The sequence below is a fragment of the Syngnathoides biaculeatus genome, chromosome 22, assembly GCF_019802595.1.
Source record: "Syngnathoides biaculeatus isolate LvHL_M chromosome 22, ASM1980259v1, whole genome shotgun sequence".
NCBI classification, from domain to species: Eukaryota; Metazoa; Chordata; class Actinopteri; order Syngnathiformes; family Syngnathidae; genus Syngnathoides; species Syngnathoides biaculeatus.
The window spans coordinates 17,094,867-17,112,047 of NC_084661.1; the positions used below are offsets into that span (position 1 = coordinate 17,094,867).

The 17,181-nt window shown below is 48.6% G+C and overlaps 1 protein-coding gene across 7 annotated transcripts in view; it reads left to right on the top strand.

Moving 5' to 3' along the window:
• The window catches only part of ctbp2l (C-terminal binding protein 2, like), a 57,305-nt gene that overhangs the window by 30,603 nt on the left and 9,521 nt on the right, over positions 1-17,181 (top strand). Inside the window, exon 1 of one of the 7 annotated variants that reach the window (XM_061809626.1) lies at positions 2,987-5,030. The exons of 5 other annotated variants lie outside the window; for them this stretch is intronic. In XM_061809626.1, coding sequence (XP_061665610.1) covers positions 3,092-5,030 — 1,939 coding nt within the window. In that variant the 5' untranslated portion in view covers positions 2,987-3,091. Of the gene's footprint in view, positions 1-2,986; positions 5,031-13,277; positions 13,654-17,181 lie in introns of those variants that run through there. One more of the 7 variants, XM_061809631.1, reaches the window with a different exon arrangement.

Below are 17,181 nucleotides of genomic sequence, written 5' to 3' on the forward strand. Positions count from 1 at the left end.
CGTTGTTGCTTGTGGTTTTGCGTAGCCTGCCCCCCCCCCTCACCCCCCCCCCCGTCTCCAGAAAGCAAGTGGGCCGTCACCGCTCCCCTTCTGTCCTCCCCATCTGTGCCGCAGTATGGCCCAAAGCCTCGATAACGAACAAACTGAGATGCAAGGCGCTTCAAAAGTCTACACACCCCTGTTCAAATGCTAGGCTTTTGCTTTTTAACAAAATCTACATAAAATGAACCAAGATAAATCATTTCAAAACTTTCTGCGACATGATTATGACCTGTAACCTGTAGAACTCAATTGAAAACCAAAATGAACCCTTTTTAGAGGAGGAAGGAGACTAAAAAAGGTGAAAAATGTCAGGAAAAGCCTACTAGAATAGCTGAACTTTTGCGTGTGTGCGTGTGTTTGAGTTTAGACGTGAATGGTTCCTTCTGAGCAGCCACATCCCTATGAGAAGAGGGTGTGCATACTTATGCAACCACATTGTCAAATTGTATTAGGTTTTTTTTCTAAAAAGGTTAATTAAAAAATGGAGTTTTACAGGTGAGAAGTCACATTAAATTTGCAAATAGAAAAATATAAAATCATATGAAACGTACACCAAAATTGAAAATCTCACGAAATATATGAAACAAAATATGAAAGAAAAATACTCTTTTTACAGAAAAATAGAGCAGTGATTGAGAAAATGTGAAAATGGGAAAAGAAGAATTCAATAATATTAAAAAAATATACAAAAATGTTGTGGATAAATATAAGACAAGGAAAATACAAAATAAAATGAAAATAATATGTAAATATTCAACATATGCGTTAGAAGACAAGAGAAAAATATGGCTAGAAAAATACAAAAATAATGAGGAAAAATACTGGAAAAAAACATTTATGTTGGAGAAAAATACAAATACATTTGAAAATAATACATAAAAAACACCATGATATAGAGAACAATATTCCAAGAAAATACAAAACCTTTGGCCAACGCTACCGAAAAGGCGCAGAGGCTCATTAGCGCTATAAGGTAGTGCACAATCACGGTAATTGAATTGAAATTTCACGTTCCCCGCAGTCATGCTTTAATTCGTGACGTCACCATGAAAGTTTAATGGCTCGGCAGTTGTAAAGCAGCAAGTACCTAAATCGCTCTGCCGCTATCTCTGCCCGCCAAATCCCGTGGCCCAGAAAGATGGCCCGATTGCTCCAAAGGCACAACTGCAGCTGGACTTCTGTTCATCACGTTGTACCTAGCGCTTTTGTAGTATTGGCACCAAATCGCATACTTGGACTCCTTCTTTTTCTTGTATTATTCATGCTAGTCCCTGTTCCACCAGTGTAATATAGCATGCTCACTTAATTATGGAGCAGTCCTCACGAGAGGCGTACAAGATACATTTGGCAACTGGCTGCTTCTTGCCGATGAACTGCGGGAAATGAATCACTCGACGTGATATCCGGGTTGTGGTTTTTGCAGCCCTCGGCCTGCCGCGTACGCCAGATCGTACGGTTATTGCTTTGTCAGGGAGCGGCGTGTTGTGGATGACACACGACTGTGGAAAGCGGCTTATTAGACGGTGTTATTGTGAGTGATGGCTGAGAGAGATACAACCCCGACTTTATTAGGGTGTTTTATAGCACCGAGTACCCGACAAGATAGCCAGAAACGGGTTTTAGGACAATCCGACTCAGTTTATGACTGAGGTTACCGCCTCCCGGTCAGTCGCTTACAGGACTGTAAATCATCTCGACAATTGAATTTGAGCATGTCTTCCCCCCCCCCCCCCCACTTGAAGTTGAAGTCAACAAAGGCGCGATTATCCTGAGCAAATTATCCTCTGATGCATGGTGCGTTCAAAGTGATTTGTTTTTTCTTTCCTCGATGTGCCCGTAAAACGGTCGCGGGTTGACGGTCGTGGACGGTAAAACCTGTTCCGATGTGTGTAGTTGACACCGAGTTCCTAGAGATGGTGACCTGAACCCAAACGATAGTGAATCAGGTTCTCCAACTTATCAGCGGTTGCATCACTTCACCCCGAAAAGAACCCGGCAGCGGGCATTGTAAAGTTAACAGTGGTCCCTGTCACTCAATAAATTTGAGCTTAACTCGGTTGTTTTTCGGCCTCTGGAGCATCCAGACAATGGCCCTGAAGACTCTTCCGTTTTATTGCGGAGAAACGATGTAGAAAATAGAAACCGCTGTTATGATGGAGTGATCGGAGTCAGGTGGTGTCCAATCCAATCCCTGAGGTGTCTCTTTGGAGGTGAGAAAGTCAAAGCTTGTCCGCTCTCTACCTTATCAGCGTTTTCCCCAAACATCTTTATCAGCGCTAGCCTTTTTTCACCTGCCACTCTCTTCTCTTCTGTTTACGCTGCACTCGCTCTTGGCAAGTAAACACAAGTTTATCACCAACGGCGGCGTTCGTCTGCGCTTCCCTTGCTCGCAATATCTCCTTTACGGAGTTCGCCTCGGCAAACATCCCCCGTTCACTCGCCCTTCTGTATTTTCCATACCTTTTCTGTTATTTCCTGATGAGTGTCCGGGGGGGACCCGGAGCGAATCCCAACAGACTTTGAGCAGTAAGGGAGCACCCTGGAGTTGGATGTTTGTGAAAAGAATCCGAGATTTTATTTTAAGGTTTTATCGCTCAGCCAAAGTGACATGTCGCCTTGTAACGCCACTTGCAAAAATCATTCCGCTGAAGATGGCATCTGGCTAATCATAAAGTTTTTCTAATCTGCAGTGTGCACTATCTGGTCCCGTGATGTGTTAGCAAGTACACGATTTAAACAGGTTTTAGTTTTTCTGCTAATCCTGCTGTGGCAACATCTCTGGATCACTGTGTCTGCCTATGGTGTGCATCAATTCCACTAGATTAGCAGCCCCCCCCCACCCCCACAAAGTCCTTTCGTTGTGGCGGCTGTGTTGTTTTAGACCAATTTCTCAGGAGTGCGTATGTCTTCAAAGTAATCCAAGCATTGGCATTACCCCTGCTGCAGTGGAGTTGCACCTTCCTCAAAAGTTGTATGTTGTGTTAGAAGTTCTAATGTTTCCGGGGCTGAATTATTGATTCAAGCGTCACATGATAGCATAGACGTAAGAATGGGGATGAGGGAGGGACGTACAGGTGCAGATCAGGTCAGGGTAGCGTTTCGCCTCTTCGCTCCTCCCTTGATGATCAGCACAGGTGTAATTGGAGAGTTGAAACACAACACTTGTGGATTTTTCCTCTCCTACAGCAGTCCATTTTTATCTTCCCTCATGACTAACCCAAGCGAGCAGTCGCCATTCAGTACATATTGGCTCGAGGGCCAGAAATACGTGGACGTGAGTCGCTGTCTCTACTGTGGGACCATTCCCGACTTGAGGCATTCATTGACGCTAAACAGAGGTAAAACCGGAAGTTTCTTTCCGCAATACCTTGATATTAAGGCGCAGGCCCCGGTCCCTGGTTCCTCGCCGTGTGATCGGGTCCACCAACTGGGGCAGCAGCATCTCGTGCGCCAGACCTCGCAGCCGGATCTCGGCGACAGCCTTTACCAAAAGGAAGCCATCTCAGGTCGCAGTGCTGCACTACTTCATGGTAATTTTCTGGCCACCCCAACTGGTCAGCCACTCGAAGAGTCCGGGTTTTATAGAGACAACCATCACCTGTTCACAAAATCGGCATTGCATCACGGCCACGGAGCGAGGGGGTTGCGGCCTTCCTGGCATCAAGCACAAGTGAGGGCCACACCTTCTGTGCAGGCCTCTGATTCTACAGCTACCCCCGTGCACCCGCCCCCGCCACCGCCTCCTCCCCTTCCTGTTCGTGAGCTGAGCCGTTTGTACAGGGAAACCTTGGGATCCAAGATTATCTTGGACGCTCAGCGTATTGCCGGCAGCTCTCCTCCACCTGCAGTCTACGGACCACAGACTCATCTTCCCAACTACGCCGCCGAGGAATCGTCTGTCTCTGCTCACAAGCCGTTAAATGATTTCAACAGCTTGTCCCTGAAACTCCGTCAGTCGGCTTCCGCCGGTTCCGCGGTGGATCCAGCTACCCAGGGAATGGACGCCACTCTCTCTCGTGCTTACGGAGCTGTAGCCTCACAGAGACTTCCTTATGACCCGAACTATGATCCCAATACTGCCTTGATGGCTGCCACAGCTGGAATACCCTCTGGGTTGCCTCCTCACCATCCTAGCGCTGCAGACCCCAAGAAGATGGCAGATCCTGCCTATTTAGCATTTTTACGAGGTGAAGGCTTGGCTGAGAGCACCATCACTCTCCTGCTGCAACACGGCTTTGATTCCTTTTCCATGCTGGGGATGATGGAGGACCACGACGTCCGGTCGGTGGCCCCAAATTTGGCCCAGGCCCGTGTTCTTTCACGCATTGTGCTCAGTTACAAGACCGGTGTGAGTGCACCACGTACCCGATCCAACAGCTTCAGCCACCGCAATGACTATTACGTGCAGCCCCAAGGTTTGACTATGGATCCTGGACTGATACAGCAACCCCCCACCACTATCCAGGCGATGTCTCCCAGATTGGGGGAGTTTCTCGGGAGAAGACCCAGCAGCGCCCCATCACAACACCTTCTGGAGACCACCACCACTTATCCTGCACCGCGCCCTCTGGCAACTGGAGCTTTACCAATGAGCCCCGGAGGATATGGCAATGCCGTAAACCAGGGAAGACCCATCTCCATGTACAACGCCCACACTGGCCTCGCCATGTCTGCTCTTGGCCAACAGCCCTTAGCTGCCCCAGGAACTCCCGGAACTGCCCCCAAAACCTTCTCAGGCTCTTATTCCCCCATGGAGCTGATGAAAAGAGCCCCCAACCTTCCCCCGGCATCGCCGGTAGCTACTTCGAGCCCTCTTCACAGCCCGCAACTCCTCCGGAAAGGGATCAATGCCGCTCCAGAGAGTAACATTGTCGCAGCCGCTTCCTCCACAGCTCTCCAAGCGCAAAACCTGAACAACACCAAGTTGGTCGGACGCCGCACCGGTCCACCTGTCATCGTCTCAACCATGACCAGCACGCCTGACACAAGTATCGTTACCCTCTCTTATCGCACTTCTTTCTCTGTCGCCTGTCGGTTGGCTGATCAGGTTTACGGTGGTGGGAAATGAAAATGAGCTGAATCCTGCACCGATGACATCTTACAAAATTTGTATTATGTTTCACAAAGGATAACGAGCAACCATTAGTTTTGTCGAGTTGAGAGCTTATTTTGGAGGTCTAGTTTTCCCCAGACTAAATCTAGAACATTCGGCATCGTGTTCTGCGGGTAAATATCGCTGTCCCTATTATTTTACTCTACACTCTCTCTTAATCGTGGTGCTTAACGGCCTGACATCCAATTAGTCTAATAGGATAGGCCGTCGTGTAGGCTATTTATAGGCATCAGTTTTTTGGAGACACCTTGTTGTCTATTCGCGCTGCATCTTAAATATTCATTTCTTGCAGTCGGCATACTTCTGACAATAATCAAGGGGCTGAAGTACCTGCTCTTTCTTCGTAAAGGTTATTAAATGCACATTTCTTTTGCTTGTTTTGACTTGCAAAGCTTTTTCCGTTTCACAATCTTTTCGCAATGACTTTGAAAGAAGTGGCGTACTTTGGTTGTGAAAGCGCAAGACCCAAAGTTGTCTTCGGCAAACATTTTTCAGCCGTGAAGGTTGGAGGAAAATCAGTGTTTTTCCACCTTCTTCTTTTCACTTTATAAAATACACTTCTGAACGGATATTAATAAATGACTTTGAACGGGTCTTCCTCACATGTGCTGTTGAAGAAACTCAGATGGAGTGAATTGCTTCCTCCCAAGGTTACCGTATTTTTTTCCCGTCTGCCATGCTCGCAGCGCAACAAACTCATTTGCATGGCGCCGATATTTGTTGCTTGGCTAACTTCGTCTAATAACGACCGGGCCTCGCGCACGCAAGACGATCGGAAAGCATACTTGTTAATTGTGTGTTGCCAGGCAACGGCGGCGCTGGTGGCAATCAGAAGGTAATCTTCACATTTAAGGAAAGTCGAGGGGGGAAAAGAGGACACTGCAATTTTTTCCCCCCGCTCAGAGCAAGAGAAAATTGAGTGCAAATAATTACTTTTTTGTCACCATTTCCTTCTCGAAGGATTTTTTTTTTTTTTTTTTTCAGCGCGTCGGGCTCTTGTCAACCGCTGAAGAGCCTCTCGTCATCCATCTTTGTTTCCGCATTATGTTCAACTTGCGTAATTTGAAGAGCCGCGACGTATTATTCCCCTCACGGTGATTGATTAACTCGGGAGACCTTACATTACTTGTTAGCGTCTCACACACAACAATACGTCATCGAGATTTACGAGTTATGCTAATGTGAAACTTGAGTACATTTTAAAGGGAACGTTTTATGGAAATTGACTTTTTATTGGCTTGTATACAAATTGTTGCGTCTCTGGCGTAATTGCTCACCCGTCAAGTGCGAAATGAGACAACGCAGAAAAGCTTTGTTTCTGCCTATTTCTGGAATTATGTCTGTACGTGTAACTTAAGTTTGTTTTGCACATCCGCCCCATTGATGAGAACAATAAGCTCAAACACAAGTGGCGTGATCAGCTCGATGGCCAAATAAGTGAAAGAATGATTTTGACACAGCGGCCAAAGCAGTACCCTTTCGAGGTTAGCATTAGCTAAGATTGCTACCAGCATTAGCTCGGGATAATTACATGATAATAAGTTGTTATCGTCAGAGTGTTCACTATATGTGACAAGCGTATTTCGGTGACTTGTTTATGAAATGCTGCCGCCTCAGGTGACAAGCAGCAGAATTTCAATGCAGGCTGACTTTGGTATGTGTTTGAATAGAGGAGATAAAGTTATTATGATGATATTTTCTGCCTGTGGTGCACATCCAGTCATGACTGATAGCGAGGTGACGTAAAGCTGTCGTGCTAGCAGTCTGTACAACGGGAATCTGCATTTTCAGGGTGTAGCCATTGCTGCCGCCACCGTCGAGTGCCACGTGCGTCTCCGTTTTTTTCACGTTCTCTTTGTACAGGTCTCAGAATTGGCTTTTCAAGGAAGTTGCGATTGTACGGCTGTATCAAGTGCGGGGTGGTGGGAGGGTTCTCCGCCGACGCGCTGTCTTGGTTGGCTAATCCGGGTTAATAATGGCATTAAACGCTCGAGTCCGGCTTAGTCGCAACAGTTCCCGTCTTCCCATCCAAAGTAGGGAGAAGCGCGCCTCGGCCATGGAGTTGTCCGTCGGCGGCGTCCCGCAGAGCGGCGGTGCAGGTGCAGGCGCAGGTGGGTAGCGTCCACGTCACGTGACGTCAGCCGACCCCCGTAATTGGCTTATCGCGTGTCGTCACGCGCTTTCCTTGAGGAGATAATCCGTTGAGGATCTTCTGCCAGGCTTTTCTTAGCTGGAGTATTTGCGGATGTGCGTGGTGTGTTTGGGGAGGCGGGGCTTCATAAGATGGAACTTTTTGTGCCATAAGGGAAATATCAAGCCACGACTTTTTTTGACGCGGCGCCCAGGTGTGTTATTCCGAACTTCCTGGGACATTTGTCAAAACATGGCAGATCTTTTAAGCGGAAAAAAAAATGTCTGGGACATGTCAGCGTTGCTTTTGACAGTTACATAACCCAGCGTAAAAAGTCGCGGGGGGGTCAGCCTCACAGTTCTCAGGTTAGGGGTTCAAATCCAGGCTGCTGCCGGCATGTTCCCTTCCCCAAAAGATTTGTCAAGTAGTGTCTTTTCACACTTGAAAGCTGGTCAAATCTTTGTAAATGTCCTTTTCAAAACTGTGCTTGACTTTCTGCGCACGGATACTCGCAAGTGCCCAGATGTCACTTTTTATTTTTTCCCCTGAGCAGCACCAGGGAAGGCGTCGGTCCGCGTCCAAGCTGACGGCAGCACGGCAGGGACCAGACCTTAAACTTCCTCTCTTCCTTTTGCGCCTTGTTGCTCTTCAGCAAAACGGCTCTGACTGCTGACTTTGAGCTTCGAGCACCTCGTAAATTGGGTTGCACGCGCAGCCGCCATCGAGCCAAAAGAAAGCATTTTGCCTCCCTTGCCGCAATGTCGCTGGAAAATCCTCCCGAGCAATTCTGTGTTCACCGAGCTTTTTTTCCTCCGTCGAGGCCGATATTCCTAAACGTTCAACCTGTTCGACATTTACGCTTCCCCGAAGATCACGGAGTTCTCAATCTCGGAGATGCGTCTGAATCTCGCCGCGCCGGCATCTTAAGTGGCGCTTATGTGTTAGGCCGAAGGTGAAGGCGAGAAAGTAAAGCCTACATCCGTGTCGGGGACAAACACACGCCCCCTCCATCTTCTGCATACGGCAAATGGCAACCGATTTCCGAAGCTGGCAAACGTTGCACAATGCCGCGCTACTTGACCCTTTTTCTTCGGAATATGGCATTGATAGCAGGTTGCGCCACAGATTGTCCCATTACACAAAAAAACGAGCCTCTCGCGGTGGCGGACCCCTCCCCCCGGAGAATTGCGGGGGGGGATTAACAACTTTGGCGACGCTGGCCAGCCCTGCTCAGCGCATGAGGAACAGCTTTTCTAGCCCCGCTTTACTAGTTGTGTTGTGGTGTGTGTGTGCGCGCGCGGTTGGTGGCATTTTTTTTTTTTTTTTGGTAATATTTGGGGAATATTTTTGTGAGTTGCAAAACAGTCTACCAAGTCCCGATTTTCTCTCCGGTCCAATGTCCGCACACTCGCAAGTGCCAACTAAGATGCGTTTTCAGACCGGAGGCGTCGCTAGTTCGCTCTCTGCACGTCGCAATTGCGCCGTGAACGAAGGCGCTCAGGTTTTTATTTAATAAAGGGGGGGGGGGGGGGACACACAATTGCGTCACTAGGCCCTGTTTTTTGCCACGCCCCAAAAATCAGGAAAACCATTCATCCATCCATTTTCTTAGCCGCTTATCCTCATGAGGGTCGGGGGAGTGCTGGAGCCTATCCCAGCTGTCAAATGGGCAGGAGGCGGGGTACACCCTGAACTTGTCGCCAGCCAATCGCAGGTTCACATAGAGACAAACAATCAGTTGACCAATCACACCTAGGGGCAATTTAGAGTGTCCAATGAATGTTGCATGTTTTTGGGATGTGGGAGGAAACCGGAGTGCCCACCCGGAGAAAACCCAGGCAGGCACGGGGAGAACATGCATGGATTGAACCCAGGACCTCAGAACTGCGAGGCTTTCCAGCTGAGTCCACCGTTCCGCCATCTTGAAACATGTACGGTGTATTTAGAACGCATATTTCTTGACAGGGATAGTCCAGAATTGACTTTTTGTGCAAATACGCACAGAAATCTGTCGCAGCCTCAACATGAGCCCCCACCTCCCCCACCCCCCAATTACCTGCCGCCATTTCACATTATCGCTGCGCTTGTCAAATGGCAACAGCTGCAAAAACAGACACACCAACTCCGTCCTTCTTTTTTTTGGAGTGTCTCTCGCTCCCTCCCTCCATCCCCCCTTCGCTCTCTTTCTTCCTTTCTTTCTCTCAGTTGTGGGCAGGTCACCCTGAATTATTCATCAGTGTGAAATGAAAAAGCTCATGGATATTGAATATCCTCTGTGAAGTGTTGGCCAACCTTGTGTGTTTTATTCACGACCGCCGTCTCTCTCTCTCTCTCTCTCTTTCCGTGTGAATTCATAGAAGAAGAAGAAGGAAAAAAAAAAAGTGGAAGGAGTGGCGCATTTCCCTGCCGGGTTGTTTGAAAGATGCACCGATCACTTTACCCCGTGCACATATTTACCTTTGTGTCCTGGCCAGCGAGTGGATGGGAGGGGGCCGGGGGGGATAGAGAGGAAGATGAAAAGCTGCAGATAAAAGGGGGGGGGGGAGAGTAGTGCTGTCATCTTTTGGTGCAGGAAAACAACGGGCCACTAGTTGGGTAGCTTTGACGTACTACTTCGTGGTTGCCGTGGCCCTTGTCGTAGTTCGCCCCCCCCCCCATCTTTTTTTTTTTTTTTATGTCCCGCTGTTTGATCTGCAGGAAAATCAATGCAACGCGTCGCCAACAAACACAGCGGGCGACTCCCGTGCGAAATGTTATCGTCTCGTATCGTCCTGATCGTTAACACCGCAGTCAGAACTTGATTGGATTTTTTTTCAAGGAAAACGTCCGTTGGATCAGATTCAGTCTGATTTTGGGGGGGGGACAAAAATCTGCCAAATCTAGTCTACACTTTTTTTTAAGCACAAAGGTTGGAATTTTATAAGAATCCAAATTTTTAGAAAACAGAAATATTTCTATCCCCAAAAAGTAGATGTTTTTTTTTTAAATCTAAAATCTTGTAAAGGCATAAAGACAAAAGTCCTCTTTTTGATTTTTAGAGAATAAATTTTTTAAAGTTTTTATTAGAGCAAAATAATTTCGTTTGTTATTTCGGGGAAAAAAAGTGTATTTTTTGAAAAAAAAAAAAAAAAATCAAGTTGCGCCCGCAATTTATTTTTTAAAAAAATCTTTATGTAGTGTTATTACCATGAAAATCTCTAGAAGGACGTTTGTGTTAATTGCAGAACGTCTCGCACTTTTGTTTCCGCGAGCTGACGCGACGACCACGCGCAGGCAGGTGACCCCAAAAAACGGCAGCCGCGTAATCTTTTGGATGGCGAAACGTGTGAAATATCATCTGTCAAGATGGCCGCCTTCTCGGAGGTCGGATTCAGACGGCGCTCGAGCGCAGCTGGGCCGCCGTCCCCCCCCCCCCCCCCACTTTAATAGCCGTGTGACAGCATCGCGAGGGCGGGGGCGACAGGACGCATTATGTGCGTGGGGGGGGCTCACGTCGGGAGGGGTCCGCAAGTCCCTGCCCGGCCAGATGGCTCCCGTCACTACAAAAGAGGGGCCGGGGCTCCTAAATGGGTGCCAGAGTGACCCCCTTCCCCAGACTCCCCACATCTGGAGGCCACCTGCAGCCGACAGTCCGATTTGGACGCAGCGGCGGGGACGGGCGTGGCCCCCGTGTCTCCTGTTTCCGCAACTTCCGCAAAATATTGTTTAAATTTATGAGCTCAAGCGATTTTTAAAAGAGGCCACCGCGGAGGGGGCTTGGCCATTCGACAACACCCCCCTCCCTCCCCGCGCATCCTCCATTAAACTGCTTGATATGATTTGATTTTATCTGCGCTTTTTTTTTTAAACAGTCAGTAATGTCAAGAAATAAACGTCACATACTGCAATACTTTGCGATATGAGTTATATTTGTTCCACTCCTCATTTCAAACTCTTATCTCAAACTGCCCCCCCCCTTGTTGAAATGATTATAAATACCACTCATCTCTTCCAGTCTTCCCCCATAAACCATTTTTGTTTTCATATTCCAATGACGACCATATTTTGTGAGCAAAAACTAGTTTTTTTTTTTTTTACATACTTTGTTTAAACAAAAATGTAGTTGAATTTTTTTTTTTTCCCCAATTACAATTCGTAGCCTTTTAAGGATAAAGCTGGAAAAAAATGTCCGATTTTCCTTGGCGAACAGAATCTATTGAGAATGAAAGGAAAGGAAAGGAAAGGAAAGAGGCCCTGTTGACTCAGGCGTGTTATCTGGACGCGGTCCGATCTGGAGGTGGCGGTGTTAGGGCTGCGGGGGGGTCAGCAGGTGCCTCACAGCGGATAAGACCCCTCGGCCTCCTGTGTAAATACATACCAGGAAATAAATGAGAAAGCGGGTCAGGTCTTGGTGCGGGCCAGCCGAAGAGCCGCACTTGCTTTTCTTCAAATCTCTTTAAGTGCCTTAAGCGGATTGAAGCGGGCCCGGCCGGCGCTTCGCCTGCCAACTTTGCGAGGTTGCGAGAAAAGGCCGCTTACGGTATAATTAGCCGGGGTTAAAGACGAAGCGCCCCCCCCCCCCCCGCGCGAAAACACGACTCGGACAATTTGTCGACGCGTCGCCGGGGCCAAAAGTCCACGGAGCCTCCCGGCAGCTGACCCGGCTCGGGCTCGCAACAAATGCGGAGACTTGTTGACGTCCTCGGAGCGCACGGCTGGATTTCTTTCCAAGAAAGGGCGGACGGGCGGTAATTTACAGTAAACCTACGCTTGGGCGACATGTCAGAATTTCCCCATCTGGCCACCATTAGCCCCGACCGCCGAGCGTTTGGTGAGGGTGGGGGGCGGGCGAGTTTGCGCTCAGCGAACACTTTGTGCCAGCGCCCATCACAACCATTTTAGGGTTCAGAAGAAAAGATGCTCGGATCCATTTTTACAGTGATTTTTGACAGTCGTGCAGGGCGCAAACTTTGGAAGTGAAATTGTAATTAAAATCTGCCATCATTGTTAACAGCACTCCTCTCTGTCTTCTCATTGTAACGAGTAAGTATAGACAAATGTCTACCTATGGGTCGTAGCTCATTTACCTGCTAGCTTGTGGTAGCTTCCTACGGAGCCCCTAAAGGTACATTTGGAAAAGAAAAAACGAGTAACCACTCCATTGCATGTGTGCATGTATAAAAGACCCTTATTCATTTCAGTTTGCATTTCTAGGCAACAATGACTGACTTATCTTTTTTGAGTTGCTGGATAACACTGTCAGGTATATTCCTTGTTTTTGAGGAAAGAGACCAAGTCCTCTTCTGTTGCCTTTCTCTCATCTGACATGCGCAAAGCAAGTTGTACTTTACGGCTACCTGAATGCAGGAAGCTACGGAGCCCCTGAAGGGACATTGGAAGAAAAAAAAAAAAAAAAAACCAACTTATTTTTCATTGTGAAGAGAAATGTCCACCTTTGGGTCGTAGCTTATTTACCTGCTAGCGAGTGGTAGCTTCCTGGGTTCAGGTAGCCGTGAACTACAACTTGTTTTGCACATGTCAGCCTTAGACAAAGGCAACAGAAGAGGACTTGGTCTCTTTCCTCAAATCAAGGGATATACCTGATACCCTTATCTGTCAACTCAAAGAAGATAAGTCAGTCATTGTTACCTAGAAATGCGAACTGAAATGAATAAGGGTCTTTTATACATGCACACACACAATGGACTAGTTTGTCATTACAATGAGTAACTTCCTCATTACAATGAGAAACAAGTTTTTTTTTTGTTTTTGTTTTTTTTTTTTCAACTGTCTACAAATCTTTGAGTTTGACTTCCTTCAGCCAACAGATTCCTTTTGCTTGCAATGCCACTTTTGTGGCTTCGGAAATCGGGAAGAAGAAAAAAAAGCCGGAGAGGAGCAAACCAAATAATGGAGAGGCAGAGGGGTGTGCGTGTGAGGGGAGGGAAGAGGAGGGGAGGGACCAGTCCGGATCCGAAATAAAACATACACCGAAAAAGCGTCCAGGAGGGGAAACGGTAGGAGGAGGGGAAGGGATCGTGCCGCCGGAGCAGGTCCAGACCCGATGTGGCGGTCAGCGACGAACGGACGCCCGAGGAGCAAACGGCCATTGCGAGATTGTTCAAAGGACAAAAATTCGCATCGTCTGTCTTCAAGTTGACATCGTGGCCGAGATGATGCGGCTGCTATCTGAGTGATCCCCCCCCCCCAGACGAGGGGGGGGGGGACCAGCGGGGGTGGGGGGCTGTCGTCTTTTGGATTATTGGTTTTCCACTTTTTGGGGTTTATACCCCCCCCACCCCACCCCACCCTCAACCGCGTTTTTTTTCTCCCCCCGCCATGCGTCGTTTATAAACACGAGGAAGAATGTGGCGGCAACATTTTCCAGGCAAGCGGCATGTTTCCTGTTTTCTTTACTGGATGTCAAAGAAAGTCCGGCATGCGCGATGGGAGGCTTGGGGGGGGGGGGTGGGGGGGTTCCGGGTCACCGTGTTGTCATCTCCACTCGCTAACGCTCAGCGCTCACTTCCTGGCTCGTAACTTGGCGGGGTCGAGGCGCGCCGAGGCTGTTGACATTAGCTTTTGTTCCACATGGCTTCAATTTCTTCGCAGCGGTGTGGCGGCCAGCCGGGTGGGGCACCGCGTGGGACAAGCGGCCTTTGTGTACCACTTTTTTTTTTTTTTTTTTTGGGGTGGGGGGGGGGTGACAGCCAACAAAGGACGCTTACTCACCAACGCACATGCACTCCCAAAAACCACATGCGGTGACATCTCGCCGCCACCGCCTGACGGAGGCTTTTCTCCTTTTAAAAACGAGTAATTCGCCAGACTGGAGGTCGGAACTGACGGAATAAAGGCGGAAACATCGCTGCGTGAGTGTGTGAGAGCGGAACCCGAGCGCACATCTTGTGCTGCAGCGGTCACGAAAGTGTGTGTGGCGCCCGACGTTTGCAAGCCAGCACTCGTCGGTGTGGGAAAACCGGCAAAAAGAAGCCAACGTCAGGCAAAAAGGACTCAAAATATATAATGTAGCTCATCGAAACGCCAAGACGGCGCCAAAGCACTACTTTTGACAGGGCTCTCGTTTGAGTCTACGAGGAAAAAGGGTGAGATCAGCGAGTAGCCGATTTTGGGAGCGAATAACAGACGATACATTTGCCATTTAAAAATAGCTGCAAATGATGAATTGCAAATAGGTGAGGTCACACAGTCACGTGAAATGAAGTCCTTCCTTCCGGGGGTGGGGGGGGGGGGTGACAGCCAACAAAGGACGCTTACTCACCAACGCACATGCACTCCCAAAAACCACATGCGGTGACATCTCGCCGCCACCGCCTGACGGAGGCTTTTCTCCTTTTAAAAACGAGTAATTCGCCAGACTGGAGGTCGGAACTGACGGAATAAAGGCGGAGGAAACATCGCTGCGTGAGTGTGTGAGAGCGGAACCCGAGCGCACATCTTGTGCTGCAGCGGTCACGAAAGTGTGTGTGGCGCCCGACGTTTGCAAGCCAGCACTCGTCGGTGTGGGAAAACCGGCAAAAAGAAGCCAACGTCAGGCAAAAAGGACTCAAAATATATAATGTAGCTCATCGAAACGCCAAGACGGCGCCAAAGCACTACTTTTGACAGGGCTCTCGTTTGAGTCTACGAGGAAAAAGGGTGAGATCAGCGAGTAGCCGATTTTGGGAGCGAATAACAGACGATACATTTGCCATTTAAAAATAGCTGCAAATGATGAATTGCAAATAGGTGAGGTCACACAGTCACGTGAAATGAAGTCCTTCCTTCCGGGGGGGGGGGGGGGGGAAGTTCCCCAGGAAGGAAAGGTCCGGAAAGGGCTTCCTTGAAGAATTCTTCCGATAATTCCATTACAACGAAAAGTAGACGCAAAAATCTCTTCCTGGAAGCGCTTTCGCTGATCATTTTTCCACACGCGGCGCTCGATGTAAAAGTTAAGCCAGGAAGGAAAAAAAAATGTAAAAGGCAAAAAAAAAAAAGAATGTGCAAAGTTTTGAGATCATTTCACACTTCCACAAGAGGATAAAGTACGACGTGACGCGTCTGCTGCACTCCGGAACTTGTTTACACAACAAGTTGCACGCGTAAACGTCGTTAGCTCACTTATTTCGTCGTTAACGCTCGTTGTAATGCCCCCGCTAATGCTCAAGGGGCGGAGCTTCCATTTTCGATTTCGTACGGTGTGAATTGGCAGCTCCGGTCGGACCGGCGTCGGTTGCTCGGTTTTGGCGTTCTCCCCGCGATGTTAGCAGTTCCTGTTTCAGCTCAGCGCGGTCGGCCACCATCCAGCCGGCGGCGGCCACCTGCGACGGGCGGCTTGCGGTTGCTAGGCAACCGTCAGCAGCAGATGAAGATAATACGACGGAGAACTCGTCTGCTCGTAAATGTGGTCCCCCCCCCCCCCCCCCCCCCCCCCGCCTCACAGTGGTAGGAAAAGGCCGGCCACGTAATGGAAACGCCAGACTCTGACTAAGTGTTGCTGGCTCCACCGAGGGCAGCGGCAGCAACCGTCCGACTCGACTTCCACGCGAGCGGAGGGAGTAGTAGCGTCGAACTGACGAGGGTCTCGTGACGCTCGACCAAAAGCGGCCATTCCCTAATAATGGCAAGCGATTCGCGACCGAGGCCATTGAAAGTAGATTACCAGGAATGTAGTGAAAGTTTTGACGGTTGCAATCAGTACACATTGTGTATTATTTTTTTTCTTCTTGAACAAGTTATTGGAATTTCAGTTCTTAAAAGCTTTGTGAGTCAAGGTACCACCGTACTTCCTTACCCTAAAGCCCCCCACATGTGGAAATTGAAATCTACATTTCAGCGAGCTGCTGTTGGCCACCGCTCACGCGTAGACACTCACACACAGGCCCGCCTTTTAAAGGCGCAGGTTTTGTTTTATGCTGTTTACAACGTGTTTAAAGTGTACGGAAGCGGTAAAACTAGGGATGGTTTTGGAACGTATCCCTCACGTTTAACGGGAGTTTGCTGTGTGTGCGGTTTTCAGCGAGTGTTTTTTTTTTTTTTTTTTTTTTTTAGCTACGTTTTGCCAGGATGTGGACGGAGGATTGGCCAAAGTTTACCTCAGTCGTTGGAAACGCGACCTCATAAAGGGCCACTCCCACGAGTCGTACTTTTGCGTTTTGTACCGATGCGGTCCCCTTGGCAGGCGGCGCCGCGACAGCTGCCGACTTCTTGCGCGAACATCTGCGGCGGTGAGGCAACGGTCGAGTAACAAGCGCAGCCGGCGGGAAAAGCGCAACGACGTTGCGTGAATTCAGCGGGGTCGGCGTATTTCACCTGCGGCGCCGTCGCAACCTGCTCGCGGTGAACCCGGCGAGGCGAGGAAAGGAGAGGGAGAGACTCAAACTCTTCTGCATGAGTCACGCGTACACTCAAGGCTCTTACGGTCAACGCTGCTCGTTTTTTTTTTTTTTTTTTCAACACTTTGTCAAGCTCTACTTGGGATTTGGATAAAGCACATCAGGCGAATTCCCGTGCTCGTAACTTCCAAGTCCAACTGGATTTAAATGAAATCAATACTCGTTGAAATCGACTCTTTTTGGTAAGGACGAATCTTCCTCTTTGGATTGAAAAGAGTCAAAACAGATGCATTGAGGGGTTCAGAAAAAGTCATGACCGTGTTTGTTGTCAGTTTGGCGTAAGAATACTTGATCGGTATTTGACCCAGAAACTCGCTTAAGTGATCCAAAATGCACAAACATTTTGATATGTATAGATGTTTTATTATTTGGTGCAGGTGCAATTGTGTATGTGTCCACTTGAGGTCACCATCAACACTCGGTAGACCAGTACACGGCTTGAGCCTCATGATACAAGTCCCCCACGTTCAGAGGTCCTAAAGGTGGCCGATTTGCCGGCTAAACCGTTAGGCGGTGGCGGT